At 40.1% G+C, this 27,837-nt stretch overlaps 1 protein-coding gene across 1 annotated transcript in view; it reads left to right on the plus strand.

Moving 5' to 3' along the window:
* Nucleotides 1-3,104: 3,104 nt before the first annotated feature.
* STK39 (serine/threonine kinase 39) overlaps nt 3,105-27,837 on the plus strand; it is a gene marked incomplete at its 3' end in the record, with an annotated part of 101,425 nt that continues 76,692 nt past the window's right edge. Inside the window, exons 1-2 of the mRNA XM_080347009.1 lie at nt 3,105-3,406; nt 27,170-27,278. Of these exons, the coding sequence (XP_080203135.1) occupies nt 3,288-3,406; nt 27,170-27,278 (228 nt within the window). The 5' untranslated portion in view covers nt 3,105-3,287. The remainder of the gene's footprint in view (nt 3,407-27,169; nt 27,279-27,837) is intronic.

Raw genomic sequence — 27,837 nt, forward strand, 5'->3', positions numbered from 1 at the left:
AGCAGAAACTAACTTAAGCTGCAACCTTTGATGAAAACAAGCATGCTAGTGGCAATAACAGGCACATTACCTATTAACTATACATTAATTAGAAGAGAAAGGGAAGCTGAAAGCATTTAGTCCCCTCCCACCAGCACCAGCTGCTGTTGTGTCAGCCATCATATCTCATGATGTCGTTTAAAGCACAGCTGTACCTCACTGCTACCAAATTAGAAGCTTTCAAACTTTACATACCTAATTGCAGAGAGCTGTGGTACACCATGTGATGGTCATAACTGTAATATTAGACCATGCTAGGGGAGAGAGAGGATGGTTTTACTTCACTTGTTTCTCAGAAGCAGAAGCAATAGGGGAGTAAATTGATCCTGCTCACTCTGGTTTAGTGCTATCTCTTGTGCATGCTACTAGTGCATGTATCATTGCTTGTGAACCCAGTCCTCATGCTTGCCTTTGACTTTATATAGGTACATTTATATTCAAAGATAATTAATTGGTCTGAAATGTTATTGTAAGTACCAATGTTATTCTTGTCTAAATTTTTCAAATCTGGAAATGAAGTCTGAGTTACTCTGCTTTAAACTATTTTTTTTTTCCCCTCTATCTGTAGGGGGTACTGCAGGGAACTATCAAAAGGTCTGAGTATTAGCTTAACTCTTCCCCCATGGTGGCCTACAAGTACTGCCAGTTTTGATTGCAGCCTGGCTATGTAAAGCCTTTTTTAACTTTGGAATCAATTATTTGGTGACAGGACTCAGTGACTCAATCTCTTGAAGTCCAATGTATTCAAGCACTAGGCAACGCCAAATCATGTTCACATTGGACCGTTCTCAATTGTTTTCAATTTGGAGAATAGCAATTTTAAGTGAGCCCTTGCTCCTTCTCTGGAATCTCAAAAATGTGCAGATGACCGTTCTTTTCAGCATCTGAAAAGTCTTGTGGAAGAACTATACTGCCTGTAATGCTTTGAACAGCAGAGCCTTCAGTACTGCAGGGCTTTTCTCCGATGTCTGCAGCAGGGGACCTGCTTTTCAAAGGCAGTGTGGCCTACTGGCATGGACCACCCGCTTCAAGGTCTTGCTGTTGCTGTCTTTTATCTTATCTGACTCTGAGGCTCTGATATTTTTCTTGAGTTGTACCCTGAATGCACAGAACATTTCCCAGAAGTCCCTCTATTTATCAAATTGCTATCCTAGAAAGTTCTTCCTGTAAAAGCTGCAGGTGCATTCTAGAAATTCCCAAGGTTGTAGGATTAGTGGGACAAATTGGGACAATAATCAGGACAAAAAATACAGAAATGGTATCAGATGTAAACCAGCAGTATAGATAATTATATTGCAGGAGCATCACAGAAATTCATGGCTCAAGAACTAAAACCATCACCTACCCCCTTACCACAACCCATGAAAACTGAGTACAGATGGAGAAGATGGCTATTTTCCTTCAATAGTGAGTAACCCATTTTCCTATGCTGATTGATTTGGCCTGTGCTGTTGCTATCTTACTAATTTTTTTTTCATGCTATTGCTGGTAGAAAGGTCTTCTCTACTAATAACAAGTTTGTGTAGTCTTGGCATTAAGCTTGGTATTGAATGACAGTCTAATACTTACTCTTCCAAGTCTTGCTTTAGTTTTGTGGCAGATAATTTCTACTGTGTGTATATGAAAACATTTTAATCACCTAGTCTCTAAAAACTAGACTGAGAGGAATTGGTTTATTATGAAAGCATGCAGTATTTTTTCTACTACTAGTAGCCTCTGTACTGAGCTTAACTGTTTCATGTGAGAAAATGGAAGTTTAGTGCACAAATAACTCCCTATTTGCAAGTTGCTAATACACCTTCTGCTGAAACGTTAAGTGCTTGTGAGGGGTTTATGCTCCACTCAGCTTTCTCAGCAGCACAGCAAAAAAAGAAGTAACTTGCTTTCATTGTTGGAACAGTATTCTATTAACTGAAAGTCTTCATGGATTAAGCTACACAAAAACAAGTTTAGTTAGTAGTAGGGTTATGCTGAACTGAACTAAGACTGGAAAAAGTATCTAACAGGTTGTATTATGTGTATGTTTTTATAAGTTTAAATCACACTTCCTAACAAGAGATTCAGTTCTGCTTTTAATCAGTGCTTTGAAAGCATTTCTGCTCACATATTTTCATTATTAGTTCTAGTTACCTTAAATTCTGGTGGTAGTAGGAAGTGAGGTCTTAAAATCTGTGGAAATATTTTCTTACGAGTGTTCCAGATCTCTATAAATTTTAAAATACAAAACAGTCACAAGTCGTCACAAGACTGTGGAAAGAAAAAAAAAATCTGTACTAACAGTGGAGTTTCATCTAACCACAGGGGTTTTTATCTCATCTTTTGCAATGGGAAGCAGTAGAGAAGTTTAATTGTTTCTTGTAGTGAATATTTGTTTAAATCACTAGGTTCTCATCAGCCACAGGAAACCTTGCTCAGCAGTGCACAGTCCTTCGCGGCACGGGCCGTGCCACTGTCCCCGCACGCGTGGCATGACATGGCACGGTTCGGCCACCCGCCCTGCCAAGGGCTGCTCTGGCAAGGGGCAACTTCACGGCTTTGCGGGACTGGAGCCCTCGCTGCTGATGAAAACAGCGGTGTCCTTTTTCATGTCCTCAAATTTAAATACAAGTAATCTTGTAGCAGCACCCACCCTCTCGGCAGTGCCACTTGAATACTCGGGAGCTGTGCTCCAGCGATGCCTGTGTGCTGGTTACCGGCCTAACAGGTGCTTTCCAGCATCCTGCCGTATGATGGGGTTCCTCCCAGACCTGCCCCGGCCCCGTGCTCAGCCCTGCCGGGCTCCGGGGGCGCTGCCGGCAGGCCCGGGGCCTGCCCACGCTCAGCCCACCGCCCGCTGGGAGCCGGCGGTGCTTCCATCCGCGGGGAGCCTCGCCGGGAGCGGCGGGAGGAGCGGGTCAGAAGATGGCCAGCGGGACCCGGGCCGGCGGGGCCGCTCCCCGCCGCGGCCGCACACCGCGCGCTGCTCTCTCGGGCGGAGGCGCGCGCCCCCCGCGCGCCGCCAGGCCCCTACCCTAACCTCGGCCAGGGGCCGCCGGGCCCAACCGCCGCGCTCGCGCGCTCTCCCCTCAGCCGCGCGGGGCGAGCGGCCGGGCCGGCGGTGGCGCCCGCCTCTGCCTCCTCCCCCTCGCTGCCCTGCCTCCTCCCTCCGCCGGGCGGCCGGCTGCGCGGGCACGGAGCGCGGCCGAAAGGTGTTGCTGGAAGGGAAGTTTGAATAAGGTCGTCGGGTGCCTGGGCGCTTCGGCAGCATCATGGCGGAGCAGAGCGAGTCGCCGGTCCACGTCCAGCAGCCCCAGCCGGCGCCCGCCGCCCCGGCCGTCGGCTGGCCCATCTGCAGGGACGCCTACGAGCTGCAGGAGGTTATCGGTCAGTAGAGCGGGGAGGGCGGTAGGGGGCTTGGCGGGGCGGAGGCAGGGGGATGCAGCGCCGGCCGGCTCCGGGCCTACCGGCGTTCATCCTCCCGCAGGCTGGGGCTCGCTCACTGCGGCGGACGCGCCCGGCACTGCAGTGGCGCCGCCGCCGGCTGCTGCAAACTTTATCCGCCCGGCAGCGGGCGGGCGGCGCGGCCCCGGGGGGCGGCGGCTCCTTCTAGAACCCGCTGCGCCCCGCCCGGTGCGGCCCGGCCGGGCGGACGGTGCCGCTATCCGCATCGCATCGCATCGCCGGCCGCCACACCGGTGGGTGCCGCCGCCTGAGCCCCGGTTTGCGCTGGGACCCGGCAACTCTGCGGATGCGCTACGTATGCTTTGTGTATCTAGATGCGCACATGTGCGCGCATCCGCTTTATTACTCTGCATTTTTCCGGTGGTTTTATGGGGGAGGTAAATCTCACACCTAGCGTCCTGGTGGCTTCCTTTTAAGGTTTTTTTTAATATATACATTTTAGACCCCTTGGCTCTTCTCCTGCACTGTTTAATCTTGTGCCCCCCAGCCCAACTCCCTGTGCCCAGCGGCGGCATGTAAGGCCAGCCGGGGATTACAGCTCCGTGTCACCCCGGCCAACCTGCTGCTGTCCCGGTTTGCCGGGTGAGGTTTAACCCGTCTGCCGCCCCTCTCCTCGCGTTCCTCTGGCAGGGGCTTCCTGGTAGTGCGCTTCAGCGCTTTGTTCACGTGTCCGGCTAATGCAGATCAGATGTGCTCAATCTCCATCCCCTATATTTGGACTGGGTTATTTTGAATTTTCCTGTGTGAAAAGGTGACTGTTGTTAACAGTATGTGTGATGGAAAGTTTTTTGTCTCCTGGCCTAGATGTTGCTTGTTGCTAATGAAATACTTTGGGAAAACTTGCTTTTGTTCGTAAGTAACATTTTAAACATTCAGCAAATACTGCAGATGGCAGAGGCCAGCTCTAAGACTGTGACTGCTATTCCTTATGAACAAGACCACTTAAATGAAAAAAAAATCCAGGAGTCTTGCCTGCTCATGCTGTTGGTTATCTTCAGTATCACACACCAATTGCTAATTGTTGTTTGGCTGATGACAGCCAGAACTACGTGTTACTGATCTGGATTGCAAGTTGTGTGTACTCAGCTTTGTCATTAAGGTTTTATTTTCCACAGGCGGAAACAAAATAGTTGAGAAAAGTACTTCTTCCTTAAAATGGGATGGCTTTCTGTTGACCCAGGTGGTGCTTTTGTGTTTCTGTTTGCACTTCCTAGGCTGTGAAAAGGGACTGAGGAGGGATGAGGGTTCAGGTGTTCAGATCCCTGGAGGTGGCTGGCCTGGACCACACTGGTGCTCAGCATCAAGCAAGTGCTGCCAGTGGAGGCCCCCCCAATAGGTGTGGGTTTACAGGCCAGAAGATTTTGTCTTACTGGGTCTGGAGAATGGATCTAAATTAGCCAAGTGGAAGTGATTCTACTAGCATAAGCTATATCTTTGCTGAGAAATAAATCTATTTTAAAAGGTAAAAAGGCCTTGAAGGTGTTGGATTAATCCTTGTCTAGGGTGTGACATGAGTCATATGAGCTATTTAAAAAGTAATTATTTTGTGTTGCAGTAACTGTAGAATGCCTGGGTGAGAGTTTCATTTAGAAACTCCATTCCACTGTCTTCTTTCCCCTTAAAAGCTTTTATCTTTTGATATGTAAGGTGTATTTCTAAATATATATAAGCATACATCCATTGTACAGGTGGATGCTAAATTTGAGTAGAAAATACCTGTATGTGGAGAAACTTTATTACTAGTTACCTACTGGTGCTATTAAATGTTGATATTATTTCTTTAACTAAAGTGAATGCCTAGTGAGGAAATTGAGGTCAGGTTATATTGAATCAGATTCTTGGACACACTGAGCTTGTCTGACTTCAGTTGAACTTTCACTAAGCTTAGGTTGCTTACATGACTTTCTCTCAAACTGAGATTTATTTTGTACCACTTGACTTAAAAATCTTATGCTTAGTCAAATATGTCTTTTCCATTAACACCTTCTATGTGTTGTCTTAACTTATAGAAGACCCACTATGAGATTAAATATAGTCTCAATACTATTAAAAATAGTAAAAAACCTCAAATACACCTCACCCCACTTCCTCAGAAAAGCCCCGTATAAATTCTGTGCATTTGACCAAATGTGGACATAATTTTGGAGACGCTGGATGAATGCTGTTGCTTTTAATGAACCTGGTGAGGGACTCTGAGAGCATATTTTTTATACATGAGGGAGGGGAGAATGATACTGTCAGAACTTGCTTCAGCAACAATTTATATCGCTTTGCATCAGCCATGCCGAGGTTAATTGTATTGTGAATGTGGGTAGTTACCACTTGCTGAAACAGAGCCCTTCATCTCTAGAAAGCACTTCATATCTCTCCCTGAGGAGCTGGATGGCGTCTTCAGTGATGGGTTCAGTTACAACAGCCCTTTGCCAGTTAAATGAGAAAAATAACATATTGAAGTAAATTTGTGGGCTTTGCAGGAAGAAAGGTACACAGGGTGAGGGACACCAGGATGGTTTATCACAACACTTCCCAACAGAATAGGCTTTATATGATATGGTAACTAAAACACAGATGCAGAATGACTTCAATGGCCATGTAGGAGTTCTGCTGGTGATCATAAGATGAAAATCGTTTAGTCATGTGAGCTGTCTTCATCCTGTGGATTTAGCAGGTTGGAGAAGTTCTGCTCTTCTGTGTGAGAATGTGAACTTTTCTTACTGCTCATCTGTGCCTAGCCAAATGCTAGGTTGGTGCAAAAGGAATTGCAGTTTTGCATTGTTGGAATTTGCTGTTTGCCATGGAATACATTCTTAAATAAATGTGGTTACGTTATACATAATTTTAATGTGCTTTTCTTGCTTTATGGTGTGGGGTTTTTTTTTTTGCTACTGACTTATTATTTGCTGTTTATTTTATATTTATTTTAGACTATGGAAATGATGTTAGACAAAAAGCAAATTCAAGCGATTTTCTTATTTGAGTTCAGAATGGGTCATAAAGCAGCAGAGACCAGAGACAACTCTCAACATCAACAACTCATTTGGCGCAGGACCTGCTGATGAACATACAGTGCAGCAGTGGGTCAAGAAGTTTCGCAAAGGAGATGAGAGCCTTGAAGATGAGGAGCATAGTGGCAGCCATCGAAAGTTGACAATGACCAGTTGAGAACGAGCATTGAAACTGATCCTCTTACAACTACACGAGAAGTTGCCAAGGAACTCAACGTTGACCATTCTACGGTCATTCAGCATTTGAAGCAAATTGAAACAGTGAAAGAGCTCAATACGTGGGTTCCTCAGGAGCTGATTGAAAATAAAAAAAGTTGTCGTTTTGAAGTGTCATCTTCTCTTACTCTATGCAACAACAAGGAACCATTTCTCAATTGGATTGTGATGTCCAGCGAAAAGTGCATTTTATATGACAACCAGCTCAGTGATTGGACTGAGAAGAACCTCCAAAGCACTTCCGAGAGCCAAACTTGCACCAAAAATAAGATCATGGTCACTGTGTGGTCGTCTGCTGCTGCTCTCATCCACTACAGCTTTCTGAATCCCGGCAAAACTGTTCTATCTGAGACATCTGCTCAGGAAATTGATGAGATGCACAGAAAACAGCAATGCGGGCAGGGGGCATTGGGAAACAGAAAGGGCTGGATTCTTTTCCATGACAACACCTGATGGCACGTCGCACAATCGACGATTCAAAAGTTGAAGGAATCGGTCTACAAAGTTTTGCCTCATCTCTTCTATTCACCTGACGTCTCGCCAGCTGACTACCACTTCTTCAAGCATCTTGCATCTTGACAACTTTTCGCAGGGAAAATGCTTTCACAACCAGCAGGATGCAGAAAATGCTTTCCAAGAGTTCGTCAAATCCTGAAGTGCAAATTTTTACGTTACAGGAATAAAGAAACTTATTTCTCGTTGGCAAAAATGTGTTGATTGTAATGGTTCCTATTTTGATTAATAAAGGTGTGTTTGGGCCTAGTTACAATGATTTAAAATTCACAGTCCAGAACTGCAATTACTTTTGCACCAATCTAATATTTTGAAAACCAAGGCCACATGATACAGATTTCAAGTAATAAAGCTTTTTATCTTTCTCTGTCTGTTGCTTCCTTTGTGATGTTTGGGAGATTCACGTGCGTGTTAAAGAGAAAATGCTGGCTTTAAGAAGTGCTTCTTATGAAATGTTATTCCATGTTTGCTTTATTTTTAAGGTGGCTAGCCAGTTCTTTGTAAACTCTTGGCATGCGGTTTCATGATACATTTAATCTGCTCTAACAGGCAGCTGTTGAAAGGATTGCATTGGTCTGACAGAGAACTAGTTCTTCTGCCGCCTTAGTTTTCTGTCAGATCAGGTTCCCTGTTTGACTTGCTGCGTGGCAGAGTGATAGAGCTGATGCAAGGAAGAGGCTCTTCCTAGTACTGCCTATATACAAAGCTTTTCTGGAACAGGAAGAAACTGTTCTTGTTGCTATCTGAAAATGTTTAGCTTAGAGACTTAAGAGGAAATTCTTACATTAATTTAGATTGATACAGCTGGCCATGCACATACCCATTTGGAAGTCAGAAGAAGATTTCTAACTTAGGACAGGAGGATCCAAAGCAACCTTCCGGTAGGAGTTACAGTGATAAGAACTGTAATTGCTGTTAAGGAAGAGCCAGATTTAATTTAGTGAAGACCTGGGAGATCTCCTTCTGTGATTTCAATGCAGTAAGTTAAAAAGTGCAGTGGATTTTAATGCATGTGCTGGGTATTTTGTAAGCTGGATATGACTTAGACTAAAAAAAAAAAAAAAAAGCTAAGAAAAGTAGTACTGTGAGAAACATTCTTTTTCAGTTTGGGTTTATAACCAAGCATTCTGCATAAAATAACTGAAATAGATTCTCTGAATTTATGTCACCTACATATGCAAAATTTTTTTCTTCCTCAGAAACAATAGAAATCTTCACAGAACAAACACTTGAATGATAACATAAAAACCTGAAATTTGAATAGTGTTAAAATTGTATTTGTATCTTTCTAATTGTAATGGGCCCTACATCACATGGATGAGACAGAGCAGCATTAAATCTAGATGATGGTGTGGGTTATTTTTTGGGGAGAGTGGGGAGTATATGTGGTTTTTTTTCATTTTGTTTTTAAAGGTTTCTTCAATTGCTGTGAGCAAGTGGCTTCGCCTTGTTTTTGGAAAACTATATTGGAGTTGATGCACTTCTGTTAGACGTAACAGTGTTTGACAGCCTACGTTGATAATTGTGGAAGGTAGATGCTGTTAAGAAGCTGTGGATTATTTTGTGATTAGGCTGGGTGCTAGCTTCCATTATGTTTTCATCTCTCTTGCTGCAACTGACTTGGAAAATTAATTTGGCTAGAAAACAGACAGAATTAATTGGAAAATAAAGGGTTACTGCTATGTGATAGATTATGTATGTTGGCTGCAACTCATTAAAAAAGTTACTTTAGTTGAATGGAGATTTTAGTCTGGTTTTGCCTTTCTACCTTTGAGCTTCAAAATATCTTGTGGTTTGTTGCCTCATAAGGTGCAGTGTTGCAAAGTCAAACGTCTTGGGATTTTGAGTAGAACAGGTTACCATTTGAGACTGTTCTGCTGATTCTATAGTTCTTATTGTAAGCAGCCCATGAGCCACTCTCTAGCAGCTCTAGGGTCTTAACTGGTGTTTCTAGAGAGTGCTATTTACCTCTCCCCCGACCCCTGGTGTGTATTGCTAATGGCTCTTTGACAGAGAATAGACTCTTCTATATTTGTTGTTATCAGAGATCTTTGACTCCGTGGAGAGGTCTCTGATTATGATGCTCAGGAACTGATGTTGAAGCCTGTAAGCATGGTGTATGCTGTTTTGAAAAGCCTCTCTGTAGGGATAAAATTGCGGTTCTGTGTTGTTCTGTTGATCAGATGCTTGGGTCTCATTCACATTTTCCTAAATTTCTTACTCCCATCCTTAATCAGTTTTGTTTTTGTTTTTTTTTTCTTTTGAGTGGAAAAAACAGTTGAAGTGCTTTCTTTTGGAGTAGTATTAAAGTATATGCTGCAGATTATATTGGACTGTGCTCAGTGAATTGCTGCACAATAGCAACTAAAGGTATGATAAACTCTGGTATTTGCTCTTGCAGAGATTGGTTTCCAAACCTGTTGTAATTCTTGCATAAGAAGCTGCATAATTTGATAAGTAATAGTTAACACTACCTAAGATATTTATATTAAAACTTCGTGTGAAAAGGAAAATATGCCTGCCTTAATTCTGCTCTAAAGCAAATTATTCCTTACCAATCTTAAAAGTTGCCACAGCAGCCTAAATTATTGTACATGAACATAATAAATGTAGCCTACATTAATTATAACTTAATACATCATGTAGCTTGATAGAATTTATTATTTTGTAAATTAAAATGTTACATTTTGAGAAATAATTGGTCAAGATTTCCTGTCAGCTGATAACCATTTGAAGAAACTCTAGAAATGTTAAAGTTCCATTTAGTATTTTTGTAAGGAGTGACTTTTAACTCAGTTCTCAGAGTAAAGGTGGTCATGATACAGTTTAAAAATACCTTGTAGAACACTCACAGTGCTGTGCTTCTAATGAGGTTGCACAGAGCTTGTAGTTGTTAATTATTTGCCTTGTCTTCACATGATAGTAGTAGCGTTGGGGAAGGGAACTCTGTCTTGGTTTTTTTTGAACGAAAATGAACTTTCTCCATTAGAAATACCCAGATTGAAGACAAGGCTGTAGTTTTCATTACTTCTAAGAGTTTAGGCTTGTGATTCAATGATCAAGCTTTGTTATATAATATAGTAACTTAAAAAAAAAGTGATGCTATTGGAATTCAGACTTGTCATGAAGAAGAGGAATTATATTTTACAAGAACCTTAATGGCATGAAAATAAGGAAAATTACACATAACTTGCTTTGAGTTTGTTGCAATTGCAAATAGCCAGCACATAAAGATTGTTTTAAAGTTAATTTGTTAACTGGAATGGTAAAGGAGCATGTAATCAACACATCAGGAAGTTGGCTGTTGCTATGTGATGTTACTTTACAGAAAGTATGCTATTCTTTCTTGTTCTTGAAATCTGCCTGCCTCCTTTTATGCTTGGCTCTCCTGTCCCTATCCTTTCCTTCTTCTCTCAAATTCTTCCTGCAGATAAGGTCCAAAATCTCTGAGACCTGGAAAGTCCTGGCTCCACAGGAGTTGCTTGAGTGCTAGAAGAGGAGCAGTTCTGCTGGTGAGCATGTGGAAGTGTGAGGGGATTGCGTCATTTTGATTCTCATTAAGCCTTACAACAGCAAGGCTTTGCATCTTCAAAGTGAGACTGCTGTTTGTCACCAGCATTGTAAGGGTATTTTGATAGCAGGGGCCAAGTTCAGACCTGGGAGAGCAATTTTAGGTTGGGTCATGCGTTGCTGTGAAACAACATTAGAACTGTTTTACTTATTTTTTCTTTCAGTGAAAAATAACTTTCCCTTAGGTCAGAAACCAGGTTTTTTTAAATTTATTGATAATATTTTCCAGAATCTGCTTATCGAATGGAGCTTCTCTTTGTTAAATGGCAACAAAACCACATCTGTTCTGACTAGCTTGAGAAACAAAACCAGTGAACTCTCCATGCAAAGGAGATATGGGTGGCTGATATAGTGGCTACATGTGTAGGCTATATTTCATTTTTGTTGACCCTTTTGGTTCTCTCTCTCTTCCCCCTTCCTCCATTCTAAAATATTTCAGAACTATAAGGCAGCAGTAGATAATAATAGCAATTCTTGGCATTTAAAGAATGGACCTTAAAAAGCAAGTTTAGTTACTCTCATTAACTTCTTGGGTTTGCTGAAGTCACTGGTATACCACTGAGCAGCAGCAGCACAGAGGAGCAATCTGCTTGCAGAACTTGGAAGATAAATTTTTTCACTAGGAAATTTACCGATGCACAAACTTTTTTTTTTTTTTTCCCCCTAGAGGAAATGATATTAATACTTGACAGAAGCTGATAGTACTTACCCTGTGTAAATAAGTAATTAATTTATTTGACTGAGTAGATTTTTACTTATCTCTACCTTTTGCAGCACAGCCTTGCTGGTAGGGTGAAATCCTGACAGTTCTGCTAGATTTCACTGTGTCTTGTTAAGTTTGAAGGTCTTTGGTTGTCTGTAAGGCTTGCATGGTTGAAGCTTGTGGGTGTAAGAACATTATCATCCGGCAGCAGCAGAATGAAGAAATGCTGGTATAAAATCCTTGAGAGAATAATTTGCTTTAAAACTCTTTTCTTTATCAGTCTCTGTGTGCACCATACTAGCTTCTGTGTGGTTGCGTGATGCACTCTGCAATTGAAGCCACCAGTGAACACTGAATGCTTGTCTCCTGCCTTCTGTGGTGGGGTCTGGCTGCTGTCCTCCTCCGTTGCCTGCCCCAGTTGTCCGGTGGCAATTCCTTCTCCCTGCCACCTGCTGCCTCCCGCACACTGCTTCTGGCTGGAGACCATATTGTGGTATTTAACATATACCCCGGGGGCCTAGAGTGCTAGAGTAAAAAGAAGTTCAATACAAACAAAAAAAGACAACACAAAAACCCAAACACAAAACCAAAACAACCCTGCCCTGGGACAGAAAACATAATACTGAGAAAAAAACAGGGAGACCACACAGGGAGAAGCAAGTAATCATGTCATACCTGACGGTGTAAAAGTAACCTAATTTTTCTGGCAACTGCTGTCATCTGAGTTACTTTGTGAGGGTTGGCTGTCTTTCACGAGAGAATAGATATCTGAGAAGTGTCAGTAAAGGGGAAGGAGCTTCATCTTGATGGAGGAGTTTGCATGCTTCCTGGCATTTAGGTAGACTTCAGCTGACTGGTGACTGTTTTGCGTAAAGTTTCCATGGCAGTATAGAGATGCTGACAATGCTGCTAAAGGTGGTGGGTTTTTAAAGAGTCTCTCTGAAAAATTCCCAGGCGCGATTTTCCAGGGTTGCTATTTGTGACGGTCCTGCTGTTTGCTCCAAAGACAAGCTCAGTGAAGGGTTTGAACAGTGTGTGTTTGTTAGCTGAAGTATTAAGTTTGTGGCATTGATAGAATTAATGTTTCCAGTGCTTTGCCCCAAGGTATTTGACTGAGTATGTGACTTCATTCAACAGTTTGGTGAAACTCCACTATGATAAATTAGCTGTCTCCATTAATCCTTTGTCTTCATGATCAACAAATTCTGAATTGTTTTATTAGCCTAATTATTCCTGTGGATGTTTAACTGCCTCTGAGGTATTCTGATCAGAAGTAAAATATAGTTGAAACTTGATGGTCCTACAGGCTGATGTAATGATTATGTTACCTGGCTTTTAAGCTGAGCTATGCCAACACACTAAAATAGAAATGAGGACTAGAAGCAGACTAAAAATGGGAAGGTTTTCTGTGTTCCTAGTCATTCTTTCAGAAATAGTGTGAACTGAAGGTCTTGAGGGTCAAGATCAATGTTGAATGTCTGAGGGTTTTCTTAATAGAAACAAATAATTATTATGGATGTAAGCAAACTATGTGCCAAGTATACGTGCTTCAGGGTAGTAGTACAAAAATAGCTAATTTAACAGATTAGAGAAGTGTTGTGTATTTACTTGTTGATCATGGTTTGTGTCCTTTAAGAGTAATATTGACAAGATTTTAAGCTTGAGCTATAGCTTTAGACTTCTGAGAAGAAACATATTTAGATTCAGAAGGATCACAATTCAGTTATAATGTTACCTTCCCCTTCTACTACAGGGACTGAATTGAAACTTCTAATTTATTTCTGTTGGTGTCCTGTGCTTCCAGCCTTTGAACCACTTCAGACTAATAACAGGAACTTTATTAGAATTAGATTAGAATCACTTGATGAAATTTAATTGTATGATAACATTTATATTGCTCTGTTTTTTCATGAGAAGCAGGATAAGAAATGGGTAAGTTTTTTTTTGCTTGTAGTGTGTGGCCACGATAGACTCACATTCCAACAGGCACGTTCTGTTGGGGTGAACTAGCTAAAGATGCTTTGTAGCTCAACACTGCAGTATTAATTAGAGATCGTCATCACAGTACAGCAGCAATACTCCCTTTGTTTTGGTAGATTGCTGTTCTTCATTCTCAGAAGAGAATGATGCACTATGTGGTGACATCCGGAAGACTTGGAAAATATTGCATTCATGGTATTAGAATTGTTCCAAGTGTTTACTTTCAAACTAAATGAGAAACAATAAAATATGCCAACTAAATCAACACCAGCATTTGTTTATAGTGCTACTTCAGAAATGAACAGTCATCTCTTTTAAGAGTTTTTTCTAGGCAGGAAATCTGGTCCAGCATAGCAAATCTTTACTTTATCCTGCTTGTATAAGTTGGAGTTAAGCAGAGTTCTGTGGAGTTCAGGTAATACCCCATGAAAGTAACTTTTGGTTCCACGGTGAATACCAGATAACAAGTTGTAGTGTAGTTATGCAGAACCATTTCTAGTGTGAGTTTTGTGTTTTAGATACAAGAATTTGTGTGCGTATTGAATAATGGCTTCTGTGTTGATGATGAAACAACAGGGTGAATCAAAATCCCTGTTTATTTTCTGCAAATATTTTAACTAAAAATTAGATTTTGCAGTTTATCTATCTTAAGAGGAAAAATATCCAACGATGTGACATAATGAAGTATTTAAAGATCGTAGTAGAACAGGTGGTAGAAAAGGGGGTTTGTTTTTATTTTGCATTTTATTAGGAAGACCTCATTCTGTAGTAGGAGAGTATTGGAGAAAGAAGTTTCCTTACATCTGTGAACTTTGAAGGAAAAGCTTTATTTCTGAGGCAGTGTCATGCACCTACATTTGTTAGGATAACATGCCATTGCTGTTTTAGAGTATGAGTCAAATTAACTGCTAGGTTAACTTGTTCTTCCTGAATACAAAAAGGTACTTTATTTTTTATTTTTCCTTATAGATCTTTGTTGTATAGACAGCTGTTGCTCAAAATAGCAGTTTCTTCCAGATATGTTATTCAGAGTATGTTACTCTAGGGCTTTTCTATGTGGTGTTCTGAAAACTCACAGCTGAATGAGGTTTGGACAAGCAGGTAAGGAAGAGATGGGAAACAGTGGAAACCTTAGCTCTGCTGGTCGTGTTTCAGCTTGGATAAAATAAACCTGTTCAGGGAATTTCTGTTAGAGATTTTCCTCAGCTTTGCACTTCAGGCATGAGCCTGCAAGACATCAGCATGTCCATGGCCACAGAGATGTTTAAGGGACTGGAGCATCTTTCATTTGAGGCCAAGAGCTGGGACTAGTTAGGCAAAAAGAAGGCTCAGGGGGATCTTATCAATATGCATGAATACATGATGGGATGGAATGAAGAAGAGGGAGCCAGACTCTTCTCAGTAGTGCCCACAGACAGGGCAGGAGGCAATGGACACAAAAATGATGAATCTCATTCTTAACACAAGAAAACCTTTACTGCAAGTATGATCAACCAGGACAACAGGTTGCCTGGAGAGCTGGCACAGTCTCCATCTGTGGAGATACTCAGAACCTGGCTGGGCAACCTCTTTCAGCTGACCCTGTTGGAGCTGGGGCATTGGACTAGATCATCTCTAGAGGACACTTTCAACATAAATGATGCTGTGATTCCATGGTTTGAAGCAATTTTTGATGGTGTTTTTGTGTGAAACAGCAGAAAAATACTTGTTTGGCAGTTTGTTCTTTCAAAGAGCATCTTGAATTATAGAAGCAACTCTGACAAAAGTGTCTCTGCTAACAGGAAGGCATATTTGGAGAACATTTGTGGATTACAAATTGGTTCCATGATGAAATTTCTTTAGTATCTTAGTTGTGTCTACGTCTGTAAATTTCTGGTGAAATGGGAGCAGATGAGAGAATCAGTTAATATTGAGGCATCGCCTCTACAATGTGTTTAGGATTGGAGTTTTACTTTGAGCAAGACATACGCCAGTTCCTTGGACCAAACATACTAGCTGTCCTTGTTTTTTTGAAAATATCCAAAGACCGGTCTGAATCATTGTGTCTTTCTGGGGCTAGAACATGTTTCTGCTGAAGCAGAACTTCCAGTTCAGGTTCCTCCAAAAGGAATTTTGCACATTCAGGAGCCACTACAAAGCAAACTAAAGCTCTGTGAAGAAGATAAGTAGAGGGTATTCACTTCAAAACTGCCCTATTTGCTCTAAACCAAAATGCAAATGTACAGGCAACCAAATAGTAGTAAGTGCAGGTTTGTACTTTTTTTTGGATTTCCCCTCTAACTTCACTTACTTTATCCTCTGTTGGTTATTTCTCTGCTTTTTTCTACTCTCTTGAAATTTTTAATTTCTCTTCTCTCTGATGGGAGACTTTGCCCTTGAATAAGAACTGCATCCTGATACATGTATTTCTAAATTTCTGATACTTGAAGTGTTATAGTTAAGATTTTCCTGTGGAACTTTTGTGTTGATTGTTCACCTTAGGATAAAACTATACACCTTTGAAACAACAAACTCAGATACAAAATTTTTAAGGGAAAAGTTATGTCAACTTTCCCTTTCTCTTCTAGATACACTTCTTTGGTTTATGTTGCGATTTATTACCCAATATTCTTTTGTTGTGCAGCTGACTGAATGATAAGGAAGTTTATTTTAGCAACTTTTCAAATGAGTGTAGAAAAAAAGCTACTTTTTGTTGTGCATGTGTCTGCATGAAGTGTTTATGCTTCTTCAGATCAATGAAGGAAAAATGAAATGCCCCGCTGGTATGCTTTCTGGAGGGCTATTTAGCTAGAGGAGGATCTCTGGCACAGTCTCCCCCTCTTCTACAAGAGACCTGGAGATTTTGCTTTTTCTTTTTGATAACAGATAGTTTGAAGTCTGTGATTTAAAATGAACAAACAAGCTTTTAAAAAAGTATGTTTTTAGCAATGATGTGAAAAATATACTTTTGGTTTGACCTGGTGTCAAGGGTTAAGATTGCGGGGTGACAATAAAACCCTGGCAGATGTATTGTTAACCCCCTCTCCCCCCCACTTCCCCCTTTTTGCCCCTCCCTCTCCCCCCTTCCACTCAGGAGAGGCGATTGGGAGGAAAAAAGAAGGACAGAGAGAAGGGAGTTGGAAAAATTAAAGATATTTTACTAATGCTACTAATAAGAATAGAGAAAATAATACAAAATATACAAAACCAATCTTGAAAGTCTCAGCAACTGCAGAGCCGGCACCCAAAGTCCTGGATTAGACTCCACAGCCAACCGGAGCTGGATTCAGTCTGTCACTAGGCCTCAGTTCGCAGAGACGACTAGCAAGGTCCTCTCCTAAGGTCGGCCATAAGCAGAAGGGAAAAGAAGGAAAAAGGGACGAGATCCTCGTGATCTCCCATTTTATATGAAGTATTCACGTGAATGGAATGTTATACACAGTTGGTCAGTTGTTCCTCGTCGCCCCTCTCGCGAGATGTCCATCCATGCTTATCAATAAGTTTGCATTCCATTGCTAGGTTTTACCAAAACATGTGTCTGGTTCTCCAGGAAAATGCAGTTAATATGAAGGCTTTAGCTGACAGGCAAAATTCACTGAAAGAGAAACTTGTTTTTAACAAAACCAGGACACCTGGTAAGAACAAATTTATTATTCTCTCAAAATGTGAGAAAAATTCACGTAATGTTGTTAAACACTGTAAAACCAGAAACTTGTCAAGCCCTCTTACACATATTTCAAGATTCGGTGTTTGCTTCTTTTCCTCTTTTTTCCTCTGTGCAACACTATATGAATGATGATAAAATTTTAAATTAAAAAAGTTAAACCTGTTAGGTCATTGATGTAGTCTGTCACTTAACCACAGCATGGTTTTTTTAGTGCTAGAGTTAGATTAGGTTATGGTTGGACTCGATGATCCTGAGAGTTTCTTCCAACAACTGAAATGATTCCATGTTAAAATGGCAAGAAATTGTCTCTGTTTTATATGGACATTCTTTCCTATGGCTTTTGGTTCTATGAATTTGACTTTAAATTTTTTGTACAACTGTAAGGAAAAATATCTGAAGAGATTTACGTTATGAGCTGATTATCTGGCCTACATTGTGAGGATGAATGGATAATAATAAAAGACAGACAAAATCCATTGTAGTGTTTGTAATAAATTCTTAAACCAAGTCTTATCCGTTGCTCCAACTCTGTCATGCCTTTTGTTGGGAAAATGCAGAATGAATAGGGATTCGTTGGATTTATTTGCATCTAGTATAGTACATTTCTCCTTATCATAGGAAGGTCCCAGTGCGACTGTGCACCTGGGGCTGGCTCCTGCCCGCAGTGTGTTGGCTGGGGCTGTGCTGCTCGTTGTGCTGCAAGAGCAGCAGAAGCCTGGGTGGAAAAGCCTGCTGCAAGTTCTTTTGCTGCTCTTTGTTCTGTTTCTTCTTCCCTAACGAATTTGCAGTGTGAGTGAGTTTGGACTCTTTTTTATTTTTCAAAGAAGTGAAGATCTGATTACAAAACAAGCGTTAACTGGAGAAGGGCTTAGGCACCTCAGAGCTTTTCTTACCCCTCTTCTGTCTCATGAGCCAGTCTAACAGATAATAATACCTCTTGCATATGTGCCATTATTACCTGTGTCTCAGTTCTTTATTTTGGTCTTCTCATGAGTCCTTTCAGAGAAGCTTTAAAGATGATCCATGCTCCTGACCTCATATTCTTTTACATAATCTGACCTAATGACAATGTAACAGAGTAGATCTTTTTTCCTCTAGGTACTGGGCTTAAATGGATGTGTTTAGTTAGCTATTTTTCATCATGCCCAAAGAAGAGTATTCCTTTAAATCTCTTTAAGTAATGGATGGTTATGTGTAATAGTACTCGTTATACAAAGGCACACATATCTCCTAGACTGTAAATTTAGTGAATTCACGAGTTACCCTTATGTGCAAGTGGAGGAATTTTAGGCGTTTGTTAGGTGAGTACCGCTAAGCAACCTCTTTGCTCTCTGACGTGATACAAGCTGGTTTTTGGTGGCATTGAATTCTCAGTTCCCATTCTGCAACTTTTGTAAATTATAGTAAAATTAATATTGAAATGGAGTATAGTTTATTTTACTCTTATGTGTAACACCTTGTTTCACTTTTTTCATTTTTAACAATGGCACCTCACATGGAAGGTAATGTGATTGAGAGATCATTCCAAATATAGAACTTGACTTTTCACTGCTATGTTCAGTTTCATACTCCTTAGTTCATTAAGCTCCTAAAATGCAGTACTTTATATTATTTCATAATCACAACCTGGGAAAAATGATAGTGAAGGGCATATAAGTGTATTAGGTATATAAAATGATGATAAGATACCCCAAGCAGGCCTGAAAACCGTGATAGTTGTGAGGAAAATGTAAGTTCTGCAAACTGGAACAGAGATACTTTGGTTGCATTTCACTCAGGACTTGTAAGTGATTGATTTTATGGACAGTGCTGTGTGTGCTGTGACGAGGTCATCACCAGCACCAGCTTGGCCGGGTGCCTGGGACCTTCAAGGCTGATAAAACGGGGAGTAATCGGCCTGGCGCCCAGGAATCTGGAGGCTGGTAGGGAGGGGAAGAAGAAATCTCTATTTTCTCTCTCTCTTTTTTTTTTTTTTCTTTTTTTCCTTCTTTTTTTTTTTTTTTCTACTTGGTTCACAGGACCTTCAGGCCCTGATAATGACAGGAAAGGGAATGAATATGTGACCTGCTGAGTCACAGAGAATGGCTCCCTTGCCTTATAAAATGGTGTTAGTTATGCTGACCACATTATCAGGGGTCAGGAGCAGGGAGTTCCAGTCACACCAGTCTTATCCTGACACCTCCATGAGGCAAATTCCACTGATGACTGCAATTTCTGAAGTAGTGATGATATTGGATTTTTTAAATGCATACTTTTTTCACCTATAAATAACACTTCTTATGAAGATATTTGAGATGTGGAGCAGAGCAAAAGGAATTTAATCTTGGGTAGTGTTGATAATACAGGGTTTGCCTAGATAGTCTAATTTGGGTTGGTATAGTTGCCCTTCAACTTTATTTAGATGATTCGTCCATTTTAAATGACAAGGAGAAGACAACACCTGCTGCAAGTGGACTGCCCTTGTTTAGGTTTTCCTTACCTGCTGTGGTGGTGACATTTCCTTGATGTGGATTGCTTCTGAGTGGGAGGTGCTCTCATACCAAGTCTGGAAATGTACATGGCTCCCTGTGAGCTCTACAACTAGCATGTAAGAGGACTCAAGGCCATGGAGTTCTTAGTTAAAAGGTAGTTTTGATAATGACACACACAGATGAGCGTTAAACTGCCCAGATGTTTGGTATCAGTACACTTTCCTTTGCAACACATTTACACCTTTCAGCATCAAGCACTAAGGAGTGTTTGGAATCTATGCAGCTTCCTGTTCAAAGATGGGCAAAAGGAAAAGCATTGTGGTTACTGTCTGATACACTCCTAAAAGTTGACCTTCAGCCTTTTTAGCACCTTATCTTACCTAGAATACTTGAATTTCTTTGTAAGTACCTTCCTAAAAGAAGCACAGGAATGTATTTTTGTCATGTGGCTTATCTTATTTTTGTGATTGATAAGGCTAAAAGTTTCTCAGTATTGAAACGTCGGGCTGTCAGGCAGGTTGCTAACCCTGTCTCCTGCTGTGTTGTTGTTACTTTGAACACTAATCATGATAGCACAGGGGGATAAAAACGTGTTCTGCACTAAATATAGTATATTGGACTGGAAAACTGGTAAGGGAGCTGGGATACTGGCTGTCTTACTACTGTAGCTTCAAAGGCAAGACTGTGTGCAGTATGGAACATAACTGTATGCGTACCAGGATATATTTCTCTAGTAATGAGGCACAGCTTTATTTCTGCTGAGCTTCAACAAAATGTATGATCTTGGTCCACCCGTAAGTTATTGTTTCTCCCATGTGCTTAACAAACACAGTGGTTATGTTTTTGGTTATTCATCTATTTGCCTTGTTTTGATAGAGTTGCACTTAATAAAGCCTCTCTGACAAAAGGGAAAAAAAAAATTCTCAGGCTAGAGGTTAACATGAGCACTTGTCGGTATCTGTTGGGAGAGACAGGATGGGAACAGAGGGAAGTGGACAGTCTTGAGGTGGAAGGAGGTAGTGGCCACGGTCTCTGTTTTTTATTCCCCACCCCCCCTTTCCAAACTGTTCCAAACTTATTGCCAGGTTTACCTGAATACCCACACATAGTTAACGGTCATCCCTGGACATTCAGATCTGACCTTAGTGTGTTGATGACATTGTACCAAGCTGGCAAGTGCTGAGCTCTGTATGGCCGTGGGCAGAAGTCTCCTTACCAAGCAGGTGTCTGAAAGCAAAAAGCCATCACTTATGCTGATACTTTGTTTCAAATCTGAATGCAGATAAAAAAATAAATAAAATAAACTTATTAATTATTAAATAAATAAATTAAACTTATGTCTAATCTAAATATGTCTGGTTTCACTATCTAGCCACAGATTTCTTTAATGTCTCTGTCAGTCTGAGCAGAGCTCTTTTAACGTTTTTTAACCATGACTGGTGGTGATAGCTGATTATTCTTCAGATATTTCAGAAGAGTTACAGCAACATGTTGTGTCTGGGCATACTGGTGGAGGAAAAGAAGACTTACATTTTCCAGATCATCAGTACATGTTCTCCACTTTCTTGTATACTATTGATTTGTCTTATTTCCTGAATAATTAGTTTGTGATTGATAATTATTTGCTGTACCCTGATTTTAGAAACCTCTGTGTTCAAGAAGGTCGATTCCTGTTATCATGTGCTCATGGCAGAAGAATTTCTTTATTGTGTTCTGCAGACTTGACAGGGAGAGACTTGTAGCATGGTACTGCATAGCAAACCTCAAAATATTTCCTACAATTTATCTAGCCAACATATCTGATATAACCAGTCCTTTACTGGGGGGGAAGGGGGCGTATAAAGAGAATAGTTAAAAAAACCTACTCCTACTCCTGCCCCTGTTTTTCTTTTATATGGGATTTTATTGCTGATTGTGAATCCCCCTGCGTTTGTTTGTTTGTTTTCCTGCATGCAGAATATGATGTCAAGCTTGCTGTATCTTAGCTTTAGTACTGTTTGGTTCACCGCTTGCATAGAAATTCTCTTGCATATTTTCTATAATGCATCATAATTTTGACATGGACATTTAAGCTACTTCTCTAAGACTTCAGTGGGGTCACAGAAGTATTTGTAGACCTTTATAATCTTTGGAGAGTGTGGTTTTTTTTTCTGGTTTATTCATGCAACTTGCTTTTGAAAAGTAGTCTGGGATAAGCTAGACTTCAAAGACTTTGTGTGAGCTACTGTCCCACGAAAAGTCAAATACAGCAATTGGATAACCCAGTGATTCTGTAGCCATAATGGTGATGTTTTTAAATGTCCAGGTGCAGAACAAATTAATTTTGTATAGCTCCATGAAGAATTAATGAGATTAATGGTTAAATAATGAAAATGCAGAAGTAGCAGTTTTATGTATGGGTATGGATTTGATAGAACACTTAGTGTATTTTAAGTGAATTATGTCATAAACCTAATGGCTAGCAAACTAGTATTCAACTGAGTTCTGAGGGGAGAGATTTGATCTCAGCGTGAATTAAGAACACAAAGTAGGCAGGAGTTGTTAGTAAATTGTATCTATGTGGTAATCCTGAAGTTCTTAAGAACAGAAGCATTTGTTTTGTGAAGATGGAGAGGGAAATGATGAGTTCATTTTCTGTGAAGAAATTAAATTTCAGCAAGTTTTAGAGTTTAGTATAGTGGTCTAAATGAGCTTTAATGAGGTGATTTATAACTTATTTTTAGTCAGTGGAAGCAATATGAAAGAAAATGGGTAATACTGAAAGATCTCTAGAGTATTGTGGGGTAAAAGCTAGAAACTGAAAGAAATTAAAGTTTCTTTGTTCTCGGTTTCTTAACTGAAAGTATTGCTTTGTCACCAACAGGATTGATTCTTTTGAGACTGAAGAAATTAGTTCTGCTCAATGCTGCTACAGTATATGTTGAAGTACTGGTCAGTTCATAACACATATGTAGTAGTGCTTGAAATATGCTACACATTATTGCATGCATTATACAATATATAAAACAGAACTTTCAGAGCTTGTATATAAGCACAGGTGCTTTGCATGTTACATAAAAACCCCCATGATTTATGACTGCATTTGTGCAGGGATAGTTTGTGTTCACAAGTGCATTCTGCTCTATGCAAAAGGAGTCCTGCAGTTTTGTTGCGTATGAGCTGCATTTGAGAATTACCTATGGGACTCTGTTCTTCAGAACTGGACTGTTTGAAAGATTAAATAAAAATACTTTTATAGCTGTTTAATCCGTTTTCATAGATTTTATTCTATTTAGTATGGACTTCTTTCACAGACAGTCTTGGATTTGAGGCTGACTTAAAATTTGTGTGGTGTCAGCTACATTTAATAGAAGATGTCTGTATGTTGGGGAAGCAGAAGAGGTATAAAAATGCAGATGGTGTAGGTCAGCATGTGAGAATTTGTATAGATTCTGAGATAAGGTATTTAACCTTTTCCAATTACGACTGCTGCCTAACCCTTCAGATACCTAGTCAGCGAGAAAGCTCAGCATTGCCAACAGATTACATTATCTTCAGAGATTAGGTGAAACAACTGTCGGGCTGAGAAAGGTGTCTTTGGGTAGAGTGTCTGAAGGGACCTAATGAATGCAGAAATCTTCAAAAAAGGTTTGTGTTGGCATACTGTAGAGTAACATGGAACTACTAGAAAAAGACTTGGTAAATTATTACGGGGCAGTAAGTTAAATGAATAAATGAACTGTTACATGCTTGTATGAAGAAGGATGTGTGCATGTGTGATGTGCAAGTGGTACAGTCCAGTCATCTCACCTCACTGTCTTTTTGAGACCAGACTAGTGGAGGGTAGATAAAAATTAAATGTTAGTATCAGTTGTTGATCACACTTGTTCAAAGACCCTTCTTCTTCTCTTTGTCAGCTGGTGACAGGTTCCATGAAGGTTAAATGCCTGTATTAAAAAAAAAGAGAGAAAAAATACCTTTATTATTCAAGAACAACTTGAAGGAACTTACTCAGTTATGCTTAAATCCTGGATGAGTGAAGTTTTCTACATTGCACGTTGCAAATGCTTCCAAGAAAGCATACAAAAACCCTGCAACGTGCAATGTAGAAAACTACTTTTCGGCTATACCCTTTCAGAAGAAGTGTGGTCATATGTAATTGTTCTTGAGAAGGTTTCTATTGCATGAACCCAAATATTATAGTTAAAAGCATTTCGAATGGGTCTGCTGTGCTGAGGGCAGGGTGGTAGGGTGTGCATGTTCATAGCATGAAGGAACAAGTTGACTGTGAGGGCATGCTTGCACTAGAGAGAAGGATGGCAGCAAAAAATGTTGAGGGCAAGATGAAACTCTCTGACCTGTTGACCATTGTGAAATCAGAGTATTAGGTATCTTAATGTGGACTGAAGCTGCCTTATTTCTCTGCCAACTTCTGAAATTGGTGAAGAGAGCTTGTCTGTAGCAGGAGAAGGACTTTTCCAGTAGTGGAAAAAACATCTTTCTTACAAAGCTCTTTTTTTGAGCCTGACCACTGTTAATCCTTTGTCCTCCTTCTGCAGGAGACAGCTTGATGTAAAGGCCTCATGGTTTATCCAGCCTGAGCTTTTATTATACTAGATCAGTTTCCTTAATAGAGGCTGAATGCTAAAACCAGTCTTTTCTTTAGTCGTGGTGTAGTTAGGGTGTTCTCCGCTGGGAGAGTTAGGCTGTGGAAGACTTGTAAGGTTCAGCATACCCGAACAAGTCATGCCTTCTGACAAGGAATGGTTGACTGTAATCTGTTCTATGCAGTCATTTCCCATGGCCCTAATTTGTTATGCTAAATGGCTGTCTGTGAAAATTTGGTTTCACTGTATGATTGCGCATTACTCATGTAGTCTGTTATCTCTCAACTGAAATGCTTATCTAGGTAGTCCTGTTTATAGCAGCTACTCCTCTGGAACACTTCACATTTTTACTTATTTAGTAGACCAGAGAAGGGCATCTCTATTGAGATTGAAGGAGTCTTCTGGTGAGACAGGAATGCTGCAGATTTTCCTCATCTTCATTGCTGGTTGTTCACCTTGTGTGCTAGAGGAGGAGAGGGGAATATCCTTTAAGAGCAAAGAGGCATATAGCCACTAAGTGCCTGGCTCCTACTTCAGTATTTGAAACTGCTTTTTTAAATGGCTTTTATATATAGGTCCCACTGCGAATACAGTCTGCACAGATTGCCTTTACTATCAAAGTCACAGAATCATGTAGAGTATTCAAAAGGCAGGAGAAAGAAGAAACCTAGATAGATTGGCATTATTCTAAACATAGAAAGCTTTTTGCATTGTCAGTGCATCATATTCTTGTGGCAAAGAGTACTCCACTGCAAGTCATCTCTGTCTGAAAAGAAAACACAGGGAAATGCACTGAAAGGTTTTTCATAGAAATAAACTTCAGACTCTAGTTTGTGTCCTAAAACCTCTCATCTTGTCCTCTTTCAGTAGGCAAAAGGGGAACAGATCTTAAACTTGTGTGTGAGAGTAGCTCAGGATTAGTTTTGCAATCATGAGTTTTTAACTAGTAGTAAGCATATAGTCTTTGGTTTGAGTTCTCGCAGGACTTAAAGAAATGATATAGCAGGATGGGGTCAGGGATGTGACAGGACTTTTTTTTTGTAATCTGTTTTTTCCCAAATGTTTTGAAGTGTTACTTATTGTCATTTTACATTAACTTGAAGAAGCAGCCAGGATATCATCCAGGTGTTAGCTGAATAATTTTTCTGTGTGCTCTGTTTGTCCTTTATGTGGCCTTTGTATATGAATTTATTTTGACAGTGGAGATCTGGTTGTTTCCTACAAGTAGATAAAACTACCAGGATAGATGAAAAAGATACATCAAGGAAAATCTTGGTCTTTGTTCCTGTATCCTTAATAGCTAAAAATTTGCCTTTTTCACCCTGCCTCGACCTACAGCTGTATAGCCAAAGTAATGAGAAGATATGTGTCTTGATGTCTGCCAAATGAGAGCTCTGTTAAAGAGATGAGTCTTACTTGAGCTGAACTATGCTGACTTGGTGGTTCCTTCCTTGGGATCTCTTATTTAATTTTTGAAACCTCTATTAATTATTTTATTACTTACATTATTTTAATTTTTAAAGGCTTTGTTCTGTAAGCAGACGGAACAGGACATGTCAATATTTGTCTGTGACCACATCCTGCAATAATATGACTAGTTAGTTCTGTTGAGACTTTTTTTAAGATGAGCTCAGAATTTTGTAATGAAATTCATACACTGAGTTAAAAAGCTTTGTGATTGGAGTGAAAAGGTCATGTGAACAAAAAATACATGAAAACAGCTAAGCAAATAGCAACTAAAACATGAACAATAACTTTCAGTCATGAGGTATTGTCGGTGCTGTTTTCAGATGTGCAGAGGGAAAGGCTCTCAATTGTTCTTAAGTCGGCTGGTAACTGAATCCATGTTTGTAGAGCTTGACAACAAAAGGCTTTTTGTTCACAATTTGTATTCATCTAGGACATGCCAATTACTGAGCATAAACAGAATATAGGGTATGAGCAGGCTAGTATAACATGTTGCTCAATTCATGACTTACCAGAAATCTGTAATTTATATTAAAATATTTAGAATTACAAGTAGAAGCTACTCATTGGGGGATTTTAGATTTCTGCATGAATGAGCATGATATAATTACTTTGAGGAAGCACACATTGCTGTATTAAATGTGGTAGCAAGATGTGCAACCTGGGCAAAACTCTTTCTGAATATTACTTGCAATCATTTCATGAATTTAGTGATGCAAAACTGACTGGGACAAGCTAGTGGGTGCTTGATAAAAGAAGCAACAAGACCTTCTACACCTGCTGTTTGCAAATAAAGAAAATTGTTCGTTCAATTCTACCAAGCTTTGTTATCAGTATAGCTCTGTGACTGTATGTAATTTGCATGTCAAATAAGCATGACTGACTTTCTCTGCTGGGCCATTCAGCAATGTGCATCTTCTTACTGTTGGTGTGATACTCTTGCCTCCTGTGCTCTTCACAAGAATCAGCATAATTTTTATAGGATGTTACCCTAATAATGATGAATGAGCAGGAATACAGATGCAACTGCAGAAGATTTGGCATGTGCAATTTTACTGATATTTTTCTATTCATTGCATAGTGGGGAAAAAAAAACCCCACATGGTTAAACAGGGACTCACCTGAAAGAACAGAAAGAAATAATACTTGATAAAGCACAGCTCTCCCTTACCCCCTTTTCCCCAATGTTTTAAATGTGTTAACTGTGCAAGTCATGTTATTGATTACAAGAGATGTATCCAAAGACAAAAACACGATGGTTCCCAAAAGTATATGAAATGCATTGAGATTGTGGGTATGACTTGATAAATTTTAATTTGTCAGCTTGAGAACTTTTTGTGGACTATGAAACAGAAACTTTGAGGTTTTTCTTCTCCATTTGAGAAGCATGCAAGCAGTCTTGCTAGTGGAAAGACTGAAAAAGGATAAACAGCAGATTTTAAGTTCTTTGCCAGTATGGGGTCCTTATGTTGGCTACTGGTTTAAACTCCTGTTATATTAAGAGTGGGTTTTTTCTGCCCTTTTTCAGGTAGTGGTGCTACAGCAGTTGTCCAGGCAGCGCTATGCAAACCCAGGCAAGAACGTGTAGCAATAAAGAGGATCAACTTAGAAAAATGCCAAACCAGTATGGATGAATTACTTGTAAGTAAATTGGAGGGGAACATACTACATGGGGGCTACCTTCTGTTTTGGTTTTGGTTTTTGCTTGGTTATAAGAGCGAGGGTAGAATTTTATGCAGGATAATAGTAAGAAAAAGGATTTGAAAATATTCCTGGAAGAAATATACCCTTCCCCTAAAAATATTTGTTACTAATGTATATTTTCTAATGCCACAAAACCGAGAAGTACAAATTTGAAGCCTGGGATAACCAGCTGTGGGAAGAACCTTACCCCTTGCTTTCTGAAGGCTTGATTTTCAAGAGATTACTGTCTGGTTGTCTCTTAATACAGAGGAAATATACATTTTTCTTTGGTTAAACACTGTTTAAAATGCAAAGGTAAAATTTAGTAGGACTTCTCAAAATCTCTAAAGCACCAAAACATGGCAAAAACTACTTGCTGGATCATTTTGTAATGATAACTTCTGAGGGGAAAAGTAGGAATGGTTACACTGTCATCTACACAAGGAAACTCTTGTTAAAGCTAATAACACGCATTTATCTGATAAGCCGTAACAAGCCATTTGAGGAATGCTGTTTG

Source organism: Nesoenas mayeri, assembly GCF_963082525.1.
Source record: "Nesoenas mayeri genome assembly, chromosome: 6".
NCBI lineage: Eukaryota > Metazoa > Chordata > Aves > Columbiformes > Columbidae > Nesoenas > Nesoenas mayeri.